This window comes from Sturnus vulgaris, chromosome 2, assembly GCF_052056855.1.
Source record: "Sturnus vulgaris isolate bStuVul1 chromosome 2, bStuVul1.hap1, whole genome shotgun sequence".
Taxonomy (NCBI): domain Eukaryota; kingdom Metazoa; phylum Chordata; class Aves; order Passeriformes; family Sturnidae; genus Sturnus; species Sturnus vulgaris.
In genome coordinates, this window is record NC_142244.1 from 52,134,095 (window position 1) to 52,151,351 (window position 17,257).

The 17,257-nt window shown below is 38.2% G+C and overlaps 1 protein-coding gene across 6 annotated transcripts in view; it reads left to right on the plus strand.

The window, feature by feature from the left end:
* FRY (FRY microtubule binding protein) overlaps nt 1-17,257 on the plus strand; it is a 219,990-nt gene that overhangs the window by 81,187 nt on the left and 121,546 nt on the right. For all 6 annotated transcript variants that reach the window (XM_088159551.1, XM_088159552.1, XM_088159549.1 and 3 more), the window contains one exon: nt 10,288-10,487. In XM_088159551.1, the coding sequence (XP_088015677.1) occupies nt 10,368-10,487 (120 nt within the window). In that variant the 5' untranslated portion in view covers nt 10,288-10,367. The remainder of the gene's footprint in view (nt 1-10,287; nt 10,488-17,257) is intronic.

Sequence of the window (17,257 nt, forward strand, 5' to 3'; positions counted from 1 at the left end):
AACTTTTGTAACTTTCCCTAAAAGGCACCCATATAGTAGATCAAGTGCACCAGAAGATGCAAGAAAGCAAGTATAGTTTTAAAGTCTTTTCTTAGTAGTACTACACTTTGAAACATAGCTAGACATGACATCTTTATTATGGCATGAAATAAAGCTGTAGGAAGCCAACTCTTAGACATTGGTACTAAAGTACTGCTTGTTTGCACGAGTGCATCACAACACACTCAGGTTTTCATACACATGTGTACATTGCACAGAAGACACGTCATCCACAAGTGATATGCTGTTTCCACTCCAGTGAAAGACAGGAGTTTTTAACAGCATGATCCAACATGTCAGTAGTTTGGAAGAGCAAGTGTGAACAGACAACAAAAATGCAGGGACGGTTCCAGTTCTAACATCTGAGGTAGCTACTGAAATTGGAGTAGGACTGAGATGCAAGCATTTAATGTCTCTCTCTGGTAAAAAATAAATGGTTTAAATATATTTTCAAAATTCCATCTTATCCAGACTTCCAGTTGTATTGCAGAACATTTAAGTAGTAAAGGAAAAGTAAATTAACTCTACCCTGACCAAAATCTGCACATTAGGGAAGGAAGATATAGGTCACATCCTCCCTGCTTGCTAGTCAGTCCCTCTTCTGGAAGTAACAATTTCTTTTCTTTTGGACTCTTTTAGCCTTGTACTTCCTCGGCCCTTTCCCAAGTTCCCTAAAAATAATTCTTCTGCTAACACCCATCAGCCACAAAATGACAGGAATATCTTCATCTCCCTGTCTCTGAAAAGAAAAGCAAATGCAACAAAATGCCTGTCTAAAAATCTTAAAGGAAGCTATTTTCTTATCCAACAAAACCAAAGTGGAGCTTAGCCTCTTTACCCTAGTACCTGAAAAAAGTGTAAAAGAAGAGTATGAATGTCTTTATTCAAAATCAAATTATTTTTAGGCTCTGTTTGAGCTCAAAGAAATCCTGGTGTAGCTTCAGAAATAAACCTTGTCTCTGTTTTAATTTTTTTTCTAAAATTTTTTTTTTAGAAAAAAACCCAACAATTACTCCTCTGAAAGTATCTTTTCACCCTTCTTTGGAGGTTTTTTTTTCCTTTTGGAAAGACTAGAAAAGGTAAAAAACAACCTTGTGAAGTTATGTAGAAAAGATACCAAGATTTTGAAATCTTTAAAGTACATTGTTCATCTCAACTCAGCCTTCAAAGACGCAGCATGTCATTATGATATAAAGCACAGAAACTGAGAAGTATTTTTGTTTGATTTGGATCCCATCAGAAGCAAGAAAGATATTTCCTTTAGTGAGAAGTCACCCTTAAATAAAACACTCGAATCTGAAAATTGTTGTAGATTTTCCACAAGATTTTCCATGTCATTTAGCGTTTTCAGTCTTTAATCTCATAATAAACCAAGCAATTTCTAGAATTGGTGCAGTTCAAAATCTTTATGTTACGTGCATATATTCCCACATATCTTCAGCATGGTGGTGTATGTAAACAAGAAAATAATGATTTAAAGACAAAGAAGTAGAAAAATAGTTGGTGAGCAAAGAGAATGGGAGGGAAGGAGAATTGCTTTCCTGCCTCACTCACATGTCTTGCAAGGATCTGAGATAAGAACGTAGGGATCACTGTTAAGCTGCTCAACCCCTGACCTGCCAGTTAGGAGAAAGAGAGAGGGAAAGTCTGTATCTTACAGGATGCTTAGCCAAGTCAGTGAAAAGGCCTTTAAAAAGTCAATGGGCACATATGACAGGATTTCCTGTTTGTTTATTTGTTTTGGCAGTCATCATTATTGAATCCTGTGCACATGCAAGGGAAGAAAATGTGTTCCACTCACTGCTTTCCTCTACAGGCTCTCACATCAATTACTCCTCTCTTTCAGAGACTTGCAGTACTCCTCTGAGGATTACAAAGCTTAACACTTACCTGCCATCATCTGGGATGTGAATGCCAGAAGGCTGCTAGTGGCTAATAAAGCCAGACCAACAGTTTTATTCTTTACAAGGTACTAGGTTAAACAAGAACCTTTGGCTTCAAAGCTAACAGGCACTTCACCACATCAATCTCAAATAAGACTTGTCTATATGTTACAGGCATGTAAGGACTGTTCTAATGTTTCCCTGAGTTTGGGCAAAGATATCTGTGTTAAAGTGATTATTTCCTGGTGGGGTCCATCACAGAAGATGGCTGCTTCATAAGCATCTCTGAGTGGAATGAGCATATGAACTCTTTGTAGACATGAAGAGAAGAGCATTCCCCACAAGTGCTATTTTAGCATCCATAAGGCCTTCTGAGTGACCATATATTTATTTCCAAGTTGCATTTTATTTCTATCCTGCAGAGGATTGGATCTGATTGTTAAAAAATTGCCGCATCTGGGACGTGTTCTTAGGCTTCGTTCTGCAAATCATTGTCCACCCGTGGATTAAGGGGAGGGCTGAATGTGTTTGCTACAAGGAATTAGCCTTATGTCCCAAGATGTTCAGTCTCACTGAGAATACCACATGGCCTGATTTAGGCCTGTTTTTTTATAAGATACTGGAAATAAATTCAAGAATGGCAAGCATGTGCACACCACACTCACACACTCACAACGTTCAAGCCTCGTTTTCCTTGGGTAGAGTAATTGGGTTGGCCAAAGCTTACATACTATTGGCAATTCTGCCACTTAGTGGATGTACTAATTAATTTGTCTCCTGTTTTCTGTCTTTGCTGTTCCTTAGTTCACGTGAAATTTGTACTCTCCTAGTACAGTAAAAGGAATAGGACATTTGGACAAAAATTGCCTAACCAAGTCTACAGGATTTGGAACTGTCTTTTGTAGCTCCACAAGTACTGTGAAAAGAGTGGAATAAGTATATCTAAGCCTGGCAACAGCATTTTTTCACTAAGTGCTCAGACAGAAGTAATTTTAAATATTGGTCTTATCTTGGGTAAATTGGTAACCAAGTCCTGGAGTGCCTTTATCATGGAAGATATCTTCTTCCTTTCTCTTCCCCATGGCAGTTTACGCAAATTAATCTCCTGAGGCACATCTCTTTAAATAAGTTAAAGAATCTGAAATGTATGCATTAGCCTTTTCTCCCTTATAGTTTCAGCATAATCAAGTATTTGAGGATATCCATTTTGGAGAGCTGAGGTCATCTCAACACTTCATTGGATATCCTGCCAGTCTATTCTCTTTAGATTTGTTTTCCAAATGTGCTCTTTTGCTCCAGAATCTTGGACTTCTATGGTATTTTCCCCCACTGACCTTACTGTCTCTTCTCTATTTTATGTTCTAGACTAGTATTTCCTCTGACATAAGGGTTTCCAGACTTTTGTTTTGCACGTAATTGTTTGGGTTTTATCTTTGTTGCATTGCAGCCCATCTATCTAATTGGTCAACCAAAGAAACTCTTCCTGAATAATCCTGTATTTGGATTAAATAGACTTTTGAAAGTCAGGATGAGTTGGGATTGTTTTATGTCATGTTCTTGTGTCAAGTCAGCTGCACAAAATGACTGTTTTCTCCAATACTTGTCTGAACAGTTTTAGACAGTCTTCAGAGTCTGGAGTTTTAGAATAATATGTTTACTGAGATTTCACAGAATCACAGAATGAGCTAGGTTGGAAAAGACCTTTAAGATCAAGTCCAACCTGTGACCTAACACCTCCTCATCAACTAAACCATAGCACTGAGTGCCATATCCAGTCTTTTTTTAAACACATTCAGGGACAGTGACTCCACCACTTCCCTGGGCCGACAATTCCATTGTCCAGTCACTCTTTCAATGAAGAATTTCTTTCTAACATCCAACCTAAATTTCCCTTGGTGCTTTTTAAGACTGTGTCCTCTCATTCTGTCAGTTGTGTGGGAGAATTGACCCCCAGATGACTACAGCCACCTTTCAGGGAGTTGTAGAGAGTGATAAGGTCACCTCTGAGTCTCCTCCTCTCCAGGCTAAAGAATCCCAGCTCCCTCAGCCATTCCTCACAGGGCTTGTGTTCCAAGCCCCTCACCAGCCTTGTTGCCTCTGGACGCCCTCAAGAATCTCAACGTCCTTCCTAAACTGAGAGGCCCAGAATTGGACACATGCAAATTAATTATGAAAATAATGTTTACCTTAAAATAGTGCTATTAGTGCATCTTCCTAATATGTTGAAATAACATTTCCCTTGGGAATCTTACAGTTTATTTCATCAAGATAAAAATGGATCTGCTAGACCTTTAGTTTGTTTCTTTCAGCAAATGTTTCATTTTTTTATTCCCTGTCTATCAAGCTTGAATTAATTGGGAATATTCTCCTTCAAAAGGTGAAAAAACAACCTTTTATGCCCACTAGCCATATCCTTGTAAATTAAATTCTTCATGCTTTATTTAATAATGTGTTTTTAATATTATAATTGCTCTTTTAATACAAAGCAAATTTTCTCAAGATTGCAGCAGATGTACGGTTATTCTTAAGGATATTCTTCCTCACTGATTCTTGGTATGGGAAAAGAGGAGGTACTGGGTTGGCTTTATGGAAAGGAATTTAGACTCTATCTACTTTTAGCCAAAAGACTTCAATTACAAATCAAAAACCCATCCTGTGTTGTCACTGTGCTTCACATTTCTATACTAATTGCTTTCAGCCTGGATTGTATGATAATACGTGTGTTTGATATGTGTGGTTTGTTTTTGTCGAACTCCATTATCCTGTCTCATGTTCTTGGAGTGCCTGAAGTAGTTTCACTAATCTGTCAGCATAGTATGTACTTGTGGATAAATATAGACGTGCAGCCACTCTCTGAGTGGTCATCATCATATGCTGAAGCTAAAAATTACCCCTTTGGTTATGGAAAGGCTGAGCTGATCTGCAGGCCTGCTCTAGCTCACACATTGCTGGTCTTCATCATTTGTCTATTGGGAAACAATACCAAGAAACTGAAGGAAATGTCTTCCTCACAAGCAGTGAGGAAGTGTGAAACAGGATTATGAAACAACTAATTTATTTTTCAATTTTAGTTAGAAAAGGATTCTGACTTTTCTAACTGAAGGAGTGGAACATTGCAGGTATTCACAGGCTCATGGATATTACAGTAGCATGTTGGAGAAAATCCAGTGTGATCGGCTTTATAAAGGGGCTCGGTAGGTATGAAAATACTGCAAATAGATGTTTGTGTTTGTCTTATTAGTTTGTCCATGGTTGCTAAAGTGTACATTTGACACAGTTTGCTAGAAAAATGCAACCTATTTTTCTGCTTAAAGATATTGAAAATTCAATAACGGTATGGCTGAAGTTATAGCCAATGTAGCACAGATTCTTGGCTTGTGCATTATGCCTTCAGTTGTTTTGATTCCTCTTACAGCTCTAAGAAAAATACCGGTAGTGCAGATCATAGCAGGGACTCTCTTATGATAATTTAATTTTGTACTCATCCCCAGTTTCAGCTTTTGACCGTGGGTTGCACTAAAACTACTGTGCTTTTTTACAGCTGTTTTTCTGATCAGAGAAATGATCAATACTTGGAAAAATCTAGCAGTGATTTTATGTCAGGTGGCCTTTCTGTGGCAATAGGATATGTTTGTGATGACAACCATGTGTGATATTTCGCTGATACTTCCATATTTATTCCTTATCTTTAATTATTTTAAAAACACATAAAATTGGGAAAATAATATGGTAAGAGCCTGCTCTAAATGAAAATAATCTGTGGGGTAAGAATATAATTTGAAATACAGCTTATTGCACATTTAGTAGAAAAATAATGGACAATATTGGAAACAAGAAAAGGTGCTTCAGACAGAATTACACCCCCAAATGATACAGACATTTTATAGTTGATGTGGCATGGTTAAACTTTGTTACAGATTTTTCTAGGATAGGAGCTTTAAATATGTATACAACCTTCTAACCTTGATCTGTAGATTCTCTGCTATGGCAGAGTCCTTGGGCACCAGGGTTACCATGGTCTCCTCCATGTGCATCACCATTCATTCTCCTGGGGCATGAGTTACTTTTCTCTAGGTAAGGGATTTAGCTTAATGCAGCTTACCTGTGTGGTGACCAATACTCTGCAATATGTAGACACTCAATCTAAATGCTTCTGTGGTCTGTTCTGGTACTTCTCTTTGTATAACATTTATTATTTTGAAATCAGGCAGAAAAAAACTAAAATTGTTAAGGAAATCAGTATCTCAAATTGAATATAACTCCTTCCTTCCACCCACCTCCCTCCATATATCTTCTGCATTGACCCACACAAACATGGTTATTTTTGATGTTAAAATTATGCATTTTATTTAATGGGGCAGGGTTTCACTGGCATAGATGGCAAAACTGAGCACATCTGTTTTATTGCTACTTCTAAGGCTCACATTATAATGTGTCAACATAAAGGGACCAACCAGGGATGACTTTAATGCAGCTACTTCTTAAATTTTGAGTCCTTGATGTCCAATTTTATGTCTCAGAGGCAACTATTTTTTAGTGAGTTTTATAGAGCTCTCGGTCTAGGCATAAAAGCTATATTCTGTTAAAGCTCATACATTATCAGTATAGATATCAGTGGCAGTCTTGTCACTGGGCCAGAATTTTGCAATGCAAATATCAAGCATATGCAAATGCTGGAGCTAATGGAGCTGAAAAGATGCCTTAGAAAGCCAAACCTATATATAATATGACCAACTCATGATCAGCTCCAAACCTTCAGAGTGTTGGCAATGTTAGCTTTCACGCTAAAGATGTTTAAATGGAGTTAACAGCTACAAAATGGTCTTTTAAAAAATTGAACTAAATCAATGTCATATGTCAGTCATTTCTCTTAACTGCTATAATTGCTGTAGTAATGACAGATGTTAGCCCCCAGGATGTGCTTTTTCTGTATTTGGGTAAAGGCTGTAAAGTTCTTTGTTTCTGAGAAGAGCTAGAAGAAAACTTTCTGGTGCACTGGCAAATCTCACAGATAATTGCATTCCTCTACTACAGTGTGCAAATAAGTGACTTTTCAGTTAGATGTCTGAAAAAAAAAGAATTAAATCCGCCTGTGTCACAGATCTTCCAGAATCACTGTTAAAAGGCTTCCTGCTAACAATGACTGTGTGGATTCAAATTCCTGTCTCAGAATCCTGGCTGAACGCTACGATGATTGAAGATTAGGGTGGCAGCTCCCAGGTACCATGGCTAAGGCTTTTTAAATTTAATTTAGCCAGGACGTGGAGCGTACCTGCTCTCACACAGCGCCTGCCTGTCTCCCTGAATCCCCCCGGTGCTGTCAGCTTAGTAGCCGGGTTTAAAGCAGAATTGCCGAGGAACAGAAGGCGACTTTGTGTCCGATTAGATTGCTGCGGACTCCTCCGAGAGGCAGCCCGGGCTGGCTGCCTGGCCCCGGCCCGGCCGTGTTGTGCTTGGCAGGGGCCGCGCTGGCGAGCAGCCCGCTCGCCTGGCCAGCTCAGCCCAGCTCAGCTCAGCCCAGCTCAGCTCAGCTCAGCCCAGCTCAGCTCAGACAGCCCAGCCTAGGCAGCATTGCCCAGCCCAGCCCAGCAATCCCAGCCCAGCGCAGCCCGGACACCATGCTCGGCTCCAAGCCTGGGAGCGGCGCGGGCAGCTTGGCCCGCTGGGCTGGTACGGACACGGACACGGACACGGACACGGACACGGACACGGACACGGACACGGACACGGACACGGACACGGACACGGACACGGACACGGCTTGGAACTGCACAAAGGACACAAATCCGTGCGAAAATTGGTTCCGCCGCTCACAAAAAAATTTTCCTGACTTTGCACTTGGAGATCGAGATGGTTTCGTGGGTAGATGTGAGCCGGTCAAAACCATACATTTGGCAAATATAGTCCTAATTGTAAAAAAGAATTGTCTGACTCCATCCTGAAGCTATTTGTGGGGAGATTTCCATTGCCTAGTGTATTTGATAGTCCGTAAAAATTTGCATCTGATCCTTTGCATCCCACTGTCTTCATGTTTAAGTTTTAAGAGACCCTACGTGATGACAGAAGAGCAGTAACACTTACACTCTTCCCTGGTGGCACTTTTTTCAGTACTTTGAAGTAGATTATTATTGAGAACAGCAGTGCATTTTTAGAACAAGTTTTATGTAATATAAATGTGGGACTGTTTTATATACTTTGTTTTTTGCAAAGAGTTATAATGCCAGGAAGATTCCATGATAATGCTTTTGCCCTCAAAAATCAAGTGAAACTTTGCAGGAAACAAATCTAGCAGGAAACATCTGTCGCAGTGGGAGAAGTGCTGCTGCTGTGCTGAAGAGTGATGCTGTACCTCATCCATGTAGGGTTATGTTCAAAGAAAAGTATAGATGTGTTATGCTTGCAGAATAATAGGTACATGAAGAGAAGCATTTCTGTCTTCTATTATAGTAGTATGGGAACTTCTAAACTGATTTTTCTAAAGGATAGCATATTCTCTTTACTCTAGTGGATCATTTTTTATATTTCAGTGTGTAATTTTGGGTTCTGATTTGAAAACTCTCAAACCATAAAGTTTCTTCTTTTAATCTTTTTTTCATTTTTGTTCAGCAATGAAGTGTTAAAGTCCATAGGAAGCATCAAAAATCTAAGTTATCCTTAAAACAATCATATGTCACTAATAATTGACAATTAATTTCAGTAACACTTGCAATTCTGTTCCTCAAAGGAAAAGACTAAAGGTATTAGATGTGAGGCAGCCATCATTGTAGTTCATTCTTCTTTTTCTCTTTCTTTCTTTGCAACTTGGATGCAACATATAGTGTAACACTCTAGAGTGCAGTGCTATGGGGAAGTGTTGTAATGGTTTTAGTTCACAGTATTTCCATGGTTTGTATTGCATTAAAGCATCTCTGTTGCAATCACCAATAGCATTCATGGGCATTGCGACACTTTTATTACAATCAGAGTCAATAATGGCTGGTCTTGCCAGTGTTTCTTAATTTGCTACTTTTAAAGTCTCTGGCAGAGAGAGGGTACTACTAGCACCCGCCTGAAGACCAAAAATTACTTTTATTGCCAATAAGAGCTGAGCCCTAACGATTTGGGGTTGTAAATTTTATGTGTAAAATGGTAACATTTGAAGTGCTTCCATTTATTTTTCCTTCATTCACAGAAAAACAGCAAGTAGAGCTCAGATTGTATACTAGATTCTAGTATACAATATCTTGATACTTGTTATGGGGAATTCAGTCATAGGATAATTTAGATTGGAAGGTATCCCTGTTGGATGATTAGTCCCAGCTTGCTCACCAGCTAGGGAAGATTCCTCAGGACCTTGTCTGGTCAGCCTTCAAGTGTCTCCAAAACTGGAGTTTCTGCTGTATCTCTGGACAACATGTATCAATGTTTGATCACCCCTTCACATTGGAAATTATTTCCATATATCTAACAGAAATTTCCTACATTCAAACTAGTGTCTGTTACCTCTTGTCCCATCATCCTCAGCTCAAAGAAGAATCTAGTTCCTTGGCATCTTTGCTATACTCCATTAGGTAGCTAAATAGTGCAATAAGATTCTCTTCTCAAGGTTAAGTCGGTCCAGCACTCTCAGCCTTTACTAATCTAGCCAGCCCCTGGCCATCTTCATGGTCCTCTCTTGCCCTTGCTTCGGAATAGCAATGTCATTCTTGTATGGGAGGGCACAAAACTGAACAAAATACACCAGGTGTAATCTCAAAAGTGCCAGATGAAACTGTAGGGTTTGGTACTTTCAGGAAAGTTAATGTATAATTAATACTTTTTGGCCATGGAAAACATTCCATGTTGGGCTTGTCATGTAAGATTCAGACTGGTAACATGTATGTTGTTTCTTGAGTCATTCTTGACTGACCTCAGTATAGATTACAGGAGAATAAGACCCTTTGCAACTCACCATAGTCAAAAGACCGAGACTCCTGACTTTTGCAAGGCTAAACTAGTTTGGATAGCAATAAAGAATAAATTTTTGTTACATGACAGCAGAGTTACAGGTTTGACTTGCGTGCAAAAGTTAAAAAATGAGGATGTTTTTCAGTTAGGCGTCAGCAAGTCTTACCATGTAAAAAAAGTAAGAGTATTGAGTATGCACTGCATAGTAAACACCACTCAATTTTAACATAAAAGATTTCATCTTTGATTTCTTCTTCCAGTTAGATGTGTAATTTACCTCTGGTTCCATGGAGGTTATATTGATGTGTTGTGAATTTCTTTGATTAGCAGCTAGTCTCCAATTTTGCTTTGATAGTGTAGTGAGCTGTTGAGGTGCTCTGTGAAAGCTAAACCATGTTGAATTACCCAGAGAAGTAAATGTGTCTTTTCTCCATTTCAGCTTCTCCAGTTGGTAACGGATATATCAAGCCACCTGTCCCTCCTGTTCCTGGAACACAGAGGGAAAAAGGACCTCCAGCCATGTTGCCCATCAGCATTGACCCTGACAGCAAGCCAGGCGAGTACGTCCTGAAGAGCTTGTTTGTTAACTTCACTACCCTGGCCGAACGCAAGATTCGCATCATCATGGCAGAGCCTCTTGTGAGTAAAAAGAAACTCCATGTGTATATATATATATATATATACTGGGCTTTGGAAAAAATCAAAGTTTTGTTTTAAAACCAGGCTTGCTTGCTCTGCAACGAAGAATATTTTGCTTGCGGTCTGCGTTGGAGTTTGATAGTGTTTCCCAAAGTGTAAGATATGCTGCTATGGCAATTAGAATGTTGTGGGAGAGGGCAGAGGTATGCAAGATATGCCAAAGGGGTGACATGAAAAGGAATTAATATTTAATTTTGTTTGCAATATGGGCACACGTTATTGGGATTGAGAGGCAGAAGGAGTGTCAGCCAGCATAGGATTTCACAGTTGGGAGAGCAGTCACTTGAGTCAAAATAGATTAGAAAATGCTGAAATATGATAAAAGCCATATTTCTGAACATTACAGGTTTTCAGCTAAAACATGAACATGGCCACCACTGCTGCCTCCTCTTTTAGTTCTGACAGTAGTAGATTTCATAATCTAACAGAGGGCTATGGCATCTATTTTCCAGATATGAAAAGCATGCAGCACTTGAAAAAGGAGTTATATTACAAGGTCTTGCACAGTGAGATATCCATTGTTATTTGTATTTTTAGGCAAATTTAATAGCAAGTATATGTGTTACAATTTGTCTTATGTAACTGAATTTTCAGGACTCTGCTCATTTAATTTGAGATTACATTTTATATACATTCTTGCTATTGTGATTAAGGGAGAATATTTCTGTAATTTATATTTTAGTTCTGATGAGGTAAAAAAAAACCCAAGACCTAAAAATAACCAGAAACCTCTACCTCTGTACAATAAGGGAATTTAAAGAAAATATTAGAATGTTTGTGTTATAAAGTCCAGTGTAAAATACTTAGTTCAATTACCCATATTCAGGATATTTTGAAGGGCAAAATTAGAATTTTCTTTTTTCTGGTGGCATCTCTTTAGCTTTGATTTAGATTCAAAAGTATTTGATGCTTGGAAAGTTTCACTAGGCTTTCTTTGGAAACATTAGCTAGATGCAAGATGACAAAACTATCTTACATAATTTGGAAGTAACACCAAAAAAAGCTTACAGTAAAGAATATTATGACAAAAATACAGTTTTTCTTCTTTGATGAGTTCCCTCCAAATCACAAGAAGTAGAATAAACTGACAGTCATAGTGTAGGTCCTTTTAAAAAATAAAATGCCAGCAGCTATTTATTACCATCCAGTCTTCATGTGATGCCCAGAGAACATCTTTAAAATTTTAAAACAAAATGTGTATAAAATTACTTGACAAGATGAGGAAAACAGCAAGACAACCAGTACTGAAGACATAATTTCCTTGAAGCACCTTTGTTACTCTTAAACATGAACCTCTGCACTCTCATGTAAGATTTCAGGTGTGGATTTATTCCCATTTCACCTTGTGTTAAGATGATTTTGAGTTGCTGTGTTGTTTTTTTTCACTTTGAGAAACTATTATTGTCTGAATGTTGATCTTATTCTGGAGATTGTTCAATGGAATTTCATTTGGTAAATTCAATGTGGAATGTAGAAATATTACAAGAGACTGGAATGTCACCTTCTTGTCATCATTTTCAGAACGTATTTTTTACAGGGGTCTGACCATGAGTCACTAACAATAATTCAATTACATACTCACATCTCATTAGTACTAATAAAACTTACATGCCATGGCATGCTGCTGTTCAAGGTTGGCTGTGACCAATGAGTAAGCAGGATTCTGTAGACATGCAGTCAAAATGATCTTGAAATAATTAAGTTGTAATGAAAGAAGTGACAAGGGAAAATGGCAAAAATTATTCTCGAATAACAGCTAAGAATTTAAGTCTACCCTTTTTGTGATGTAGCTGCTGCATGTTTAGCAGCTTTGTTCCCACATTTTACTTTACTGATTAGAACTGTGACCAGGAAGTCCTAAGGATTTGGGAGATGAAGTTTATAAATTGATGGTGAAAAGCTACCTTTTGGCCTTTTTTCACAATAGGTAGTCAGATGGTGAACTCTTTGAAGTTTATGTTCTAATTAAACTCAAGTGCACTTCAAAGAAAGTCAAACTTGCTCAGTGCTCAACACTGAGATATTTCTCGTTTGATTTCTCCAAGTCATTACAAGATATGACAGTTTAATTTTATAATGAGTGATGAATATTTAGGATATCTTCTAGAGAAGATAAAATGATCTGTTTATAATATTGCTGTCTTTGCATCTCTTTTATCACAAAGTCTAGCTCACATTGAAGCTCTGAAGTTACTATGGTTAAATTAAATACTTACTGACACCTTTTTTACCTAGATCATTCTTTTCATACACATATTCTGCCTGCTTCTACTTTCTATTTTATCATTACCGTTGTTTTTATGAATTTTTCTCTCAGTTTCTTTGGGTTCCATATGCCCATGGGGTAGATCAATTTCTTTATTTTGTGATGCACAGAGAGCCAAAGCATAAATTACGGTATTCTGAGAACTGTGTTGGAAAACCATGTTTGTGTCACACCATGAGTTGCAGATGCTAGAAAGGCATTAGAAATCTTTGCTATTTTCTAGAGTGTCAGTGAAGGGCACAGCAAACCCCACCCCTTCCTGCAGCCCCATGAAGCCTCATCTGGGATAGCAATATTCCAACGGGAGAGAAAGCAGAGGGCAGTGTCACCTACTTCTCCTGCTGCCTTGGCTGGCAACTGAGTATCATTTGAAATTTTATTTACTGGATCTGGCAGTGATCATCATAAAAAACACACTTCCCAGTTAATAAATTTCCTAGATGTGAATATATTGTCTAATATCCACTGCTAAGCCTTTAACCAATAAGAATGGAAAACTTTTGTTTCCAGATTTGACATTTTTTAACTTTGTCTGCAGAATATTTTATTCAGGTCAAATTTTCCCCTTTTTGGGATATCTGATATATAAAATAATAATTCAGTAATTATAAGTTCACAATCATGTGGCTAATTTTTAATGATTAACTACTGTACGTAGATTGTCAGGTTATATTATTTCAAATTAACAATATTTGACAGCAGACTCGATTAAAGTGGATTGTCCAGTTTATAAAATTAAATTCCTATAAATGAAATGTAAATAATTTTTTCTTGATGATCTTTAATAATTTCTTTATTTCCTGTAGATAATTGTTCTTATTTGTAACAAATATCAAAGACTTTATTCCACAGACCTTTTTTCACAGCTGATTTAATTAATATTTAATTTGTATCAATTTTTTTTCTAAATCTTCTCTGCATTGTTTCACTTATAAACACAATATGATATTTCATTACTGCTGATTTTTTTCAAGGAGTAGTGACCTTGAAATGGAGCTAGAAAGAGGAAGTGAGGGAAATACTCATGCCAGTTCAAATGAAAGAATATGTTTCATAGCTCTGTAAGGAGAAAGCCCAGAAAACAGTTTCCTTTTTTAGGACAGTTGATTATCACTTTGGGTAATAATTCATCCTGTGCATACAGAGCAGGCTAATCTTTAAATACGGCTTTCAGCAGTACTTACACACAGCTGTAGACATTGATAAAACATAGGGAGCTACAGGCATTGACAGTTGTTAATGGTTAATTTAGCTGTTGGTAAACTTTCATTATGCTTTTCTCCTGCAAGCATCTTCTTTTACTGAGCTTGTCTAAATTCAGGATCTCTCTGAATACTAAGCTCAAGGACAGAATTTACTCATTATAGGATTGGGAGTATAAGCATATTCATGCATTCTGCATGTAACTCTTTCCTTTTATTAGGCAGGTTTCATCTCACCATTAGGAAAAACCCCTGAAAGGAATGATGTGGTTGATACTAGTGTCTTTATTACTCCCATTGCATTAGAAGCTTGAAGACATTAAAAAATATCTATTTCAGGACAGGGCTGGTGATAACAACCTAGCAGATGGTTCAGCAGACTTTGAAAAAAATGAAAGAATAATGCAAATTGGAGAGACTCACCAAGCAATACACATAATGGGACTGGTTTCTGATTAGCTTCAGTCTAGGCTTCACTTTCTCTAGGCAAGAGAAGAATATGCTAAGAACAGACTTGGGAGAAAAGGAAGTAGTTTTTTTGTTTTCTGAGGACTGGGCTGTGATAACTAGTAAGATTTCTGTAGGCTATGATAATACCAAGCGGTTTTATCCCACAGCTGTAACGTAGAATTTTCTGGTTTACGTGGACTAAAGCTCCAGCTGCATCACACAGGATGACAACTCCTTGGTTGTCACCTGTAATGGGACACATTACTGTTAGACATATTTTACATTTGAAGTCCTCATTAATTGTTTGGCATGTACAGGGAGACTTTGGACCCCTATTTGTTCACAGTGATAGATAGCAGTTATTGTAAGGAACAAGTAATTTCCTGGAAAAGAGGAAATGCAAGCTGCCTTGCTCTGTTCTAGCTATTCACTCAGTATATGTATGCCCATATTCACAATTACACAACTTTGTTTGAATACCTTTATGCAAATATATATTGAAAATTCTTTTCTCATACAAAAACTATCTCCCAAAGACCTTTCCTCTATAAATGCTACAAGCATGCTGCCTTCCCATTGTCATCTGTCCCTATCCACCTCTGTGTCACTGAAGGATTATGCCACTGATCATTAATCTAATTCTTTTATTCCAAGAGTGTTTGTGCTAGTCAAAATTTTCTCAAGCATATGGTAGTCAATCCCAGTTCTAAGGACCTCATCATTCATAATACCATAACTCTGTATCTAATATCTCATAATTCTTTATTTCTACTGTATTATTTATTTAGCATTTAAATTATAGAAATAAATATTATTATAGTAGATCTTTTAGACCTAGTTGCAACAAATAATGTGTAGGTCATTAAAAATTCTTAATTATTCTTTCAATAATTGTCTCTGAAGATGCTTCTTTATGAAATTCTGCCTCACTGTATTGTACTGTGCTGAGGACTGCTCTCTCACCTCCTCACAAGAAAGTGAAAGCATCTCCACAACATATTACTTTAGGTACTCAATATGTAACCTGAATGTGTGTGATCCTTTCATTATATGGAGCCCCACAGATCTGTGACAGTGGATGTGTTATTGAATGTGCAAATCTATGTCAGTCAGTCGTAGGATGGTCTGGAGCACTGAGAACATTCATCTCAGGAGAGAGTCTGTCTCCTAGTCCTCCCAGAAGTTGTCAGCTCAGTAGAGTTCCTTTCCTGAAAGTCATTGACTGGATCCTGGGTCAACTTTTCAGAGCAGTAGCTGTTCTCATTATTTTATTCAACGTCTAGCCCTATCTAAAGACTTCTTGTTGCCCAGAGAGGCTGTAAGTGCTGAATCTCTGAAACTATTCAAGACCAGAAGAGAGAAATCTAGGCGAAGGTGTCCCTGCCCATGCCAGGAGGGTTGGAGTTTAATGATCTTTAAAGTCCTTCCAACCCAAACCATTCCATGATTCCATGATTCTGAGCTTAATTTCAGTGTGGACTGTCTCCTCAGTTCTGTTTCCTTTTACTCAGACTTTCCAGCAGCTAACTTATCTGTTTCAAGAAACCAATTAAGCAGAACAATGGTTCAGTCATCACTCTTCCCTCCTTCACTAATCAGCTTTCCTTGGGAGTTCACTGGCTTTTCAAATATAGTCCAGTCCACCGGTGATGATGAAGCCCAAGCTGGGCCAGTATGTTCTTTTTTTCCTCAGCAGAAGGAAAGGCAGAGAACCTACCACATGCCCTTAATCACATTTTTGTATCATTTAAGTTTCAGGGAAATGCATCCATATATCTGGGTGCTCTTACCACTCTCCAGAAAATGAAAGTCCCTACTACAGTTATTTCAGGCCAATCTTGTCACTGGTCTGCCATCATGAAGGACAGAAGAAAATCAAGCATACACTCTGGTAGCATTGTTGCCACATAAGTAGCAATTCAGTAAAGAGGTGTCTTCCCATAGCTTCACATCAGCTTCATCCTTTGCATGTTTTCTGAGTCACATTTGAAGTCAATGAGGTACTGCTTAATTTATGTGCTCTTTTCTGGGACTGAATCTGGCATGGCACCATTTATAAATCAGACAGCTTGAATTATACCATATTTGACCCTGCTTATCTGGTGGCATGCCAAATATGAGAAAACTTGAAATACTTTGCATAGCTACCTTCCCAAATTGGAGATCCACCCAACAATTCTGCCCAATTGCTTCACTAGCTGGGTATGCAATAGGTGTGGAAACTGTGGCTTTTAGGGCCAACATACTTGTAGCAAAAGAACAGTGAAGGCTTACATTAGCTCTGCAAGGGCATCTGGCATCCTCCTTGAAAGTCTGTCAAATCAGTACCAGTAACCAGGAGGAAAAGGCTTCAGATCAAATCACCTGGGGACACCTCTCGTATGGTGCAGTTACAGCCTTTGAAATAGGCAAGAAAGCTCCAAGTAACAGAATTTTAAAGAAAACTGCTGGCAGTAGTTCTCAAGTTCACTTTAAAAATACATGTTCCTCATCTGTTTTTCTGTTCTGTGAAAACAGGTGCACAGTTAGTGACAGTAAGTATCTTCCTGATGTTAAAGCAGTAGTAGACAGCAGACCATGGCCAGGGTCATTTGCTGTCCTTTATTACCCCTGGCTGTCTGAATCTTGACAGGATGTGGTTCCTGTTTACAGAGATCTCTGCTGTGCTTGGAGCAGCCCTGCAATTACAACCCTAAATTTATTAAAATCAACTGATAAGGGCTTCCTATAGGCTTTATTAAATTAGGTCACATTATTCTGAGTGGGTAACCAGTGGTCAGGGCTCTAAGGGC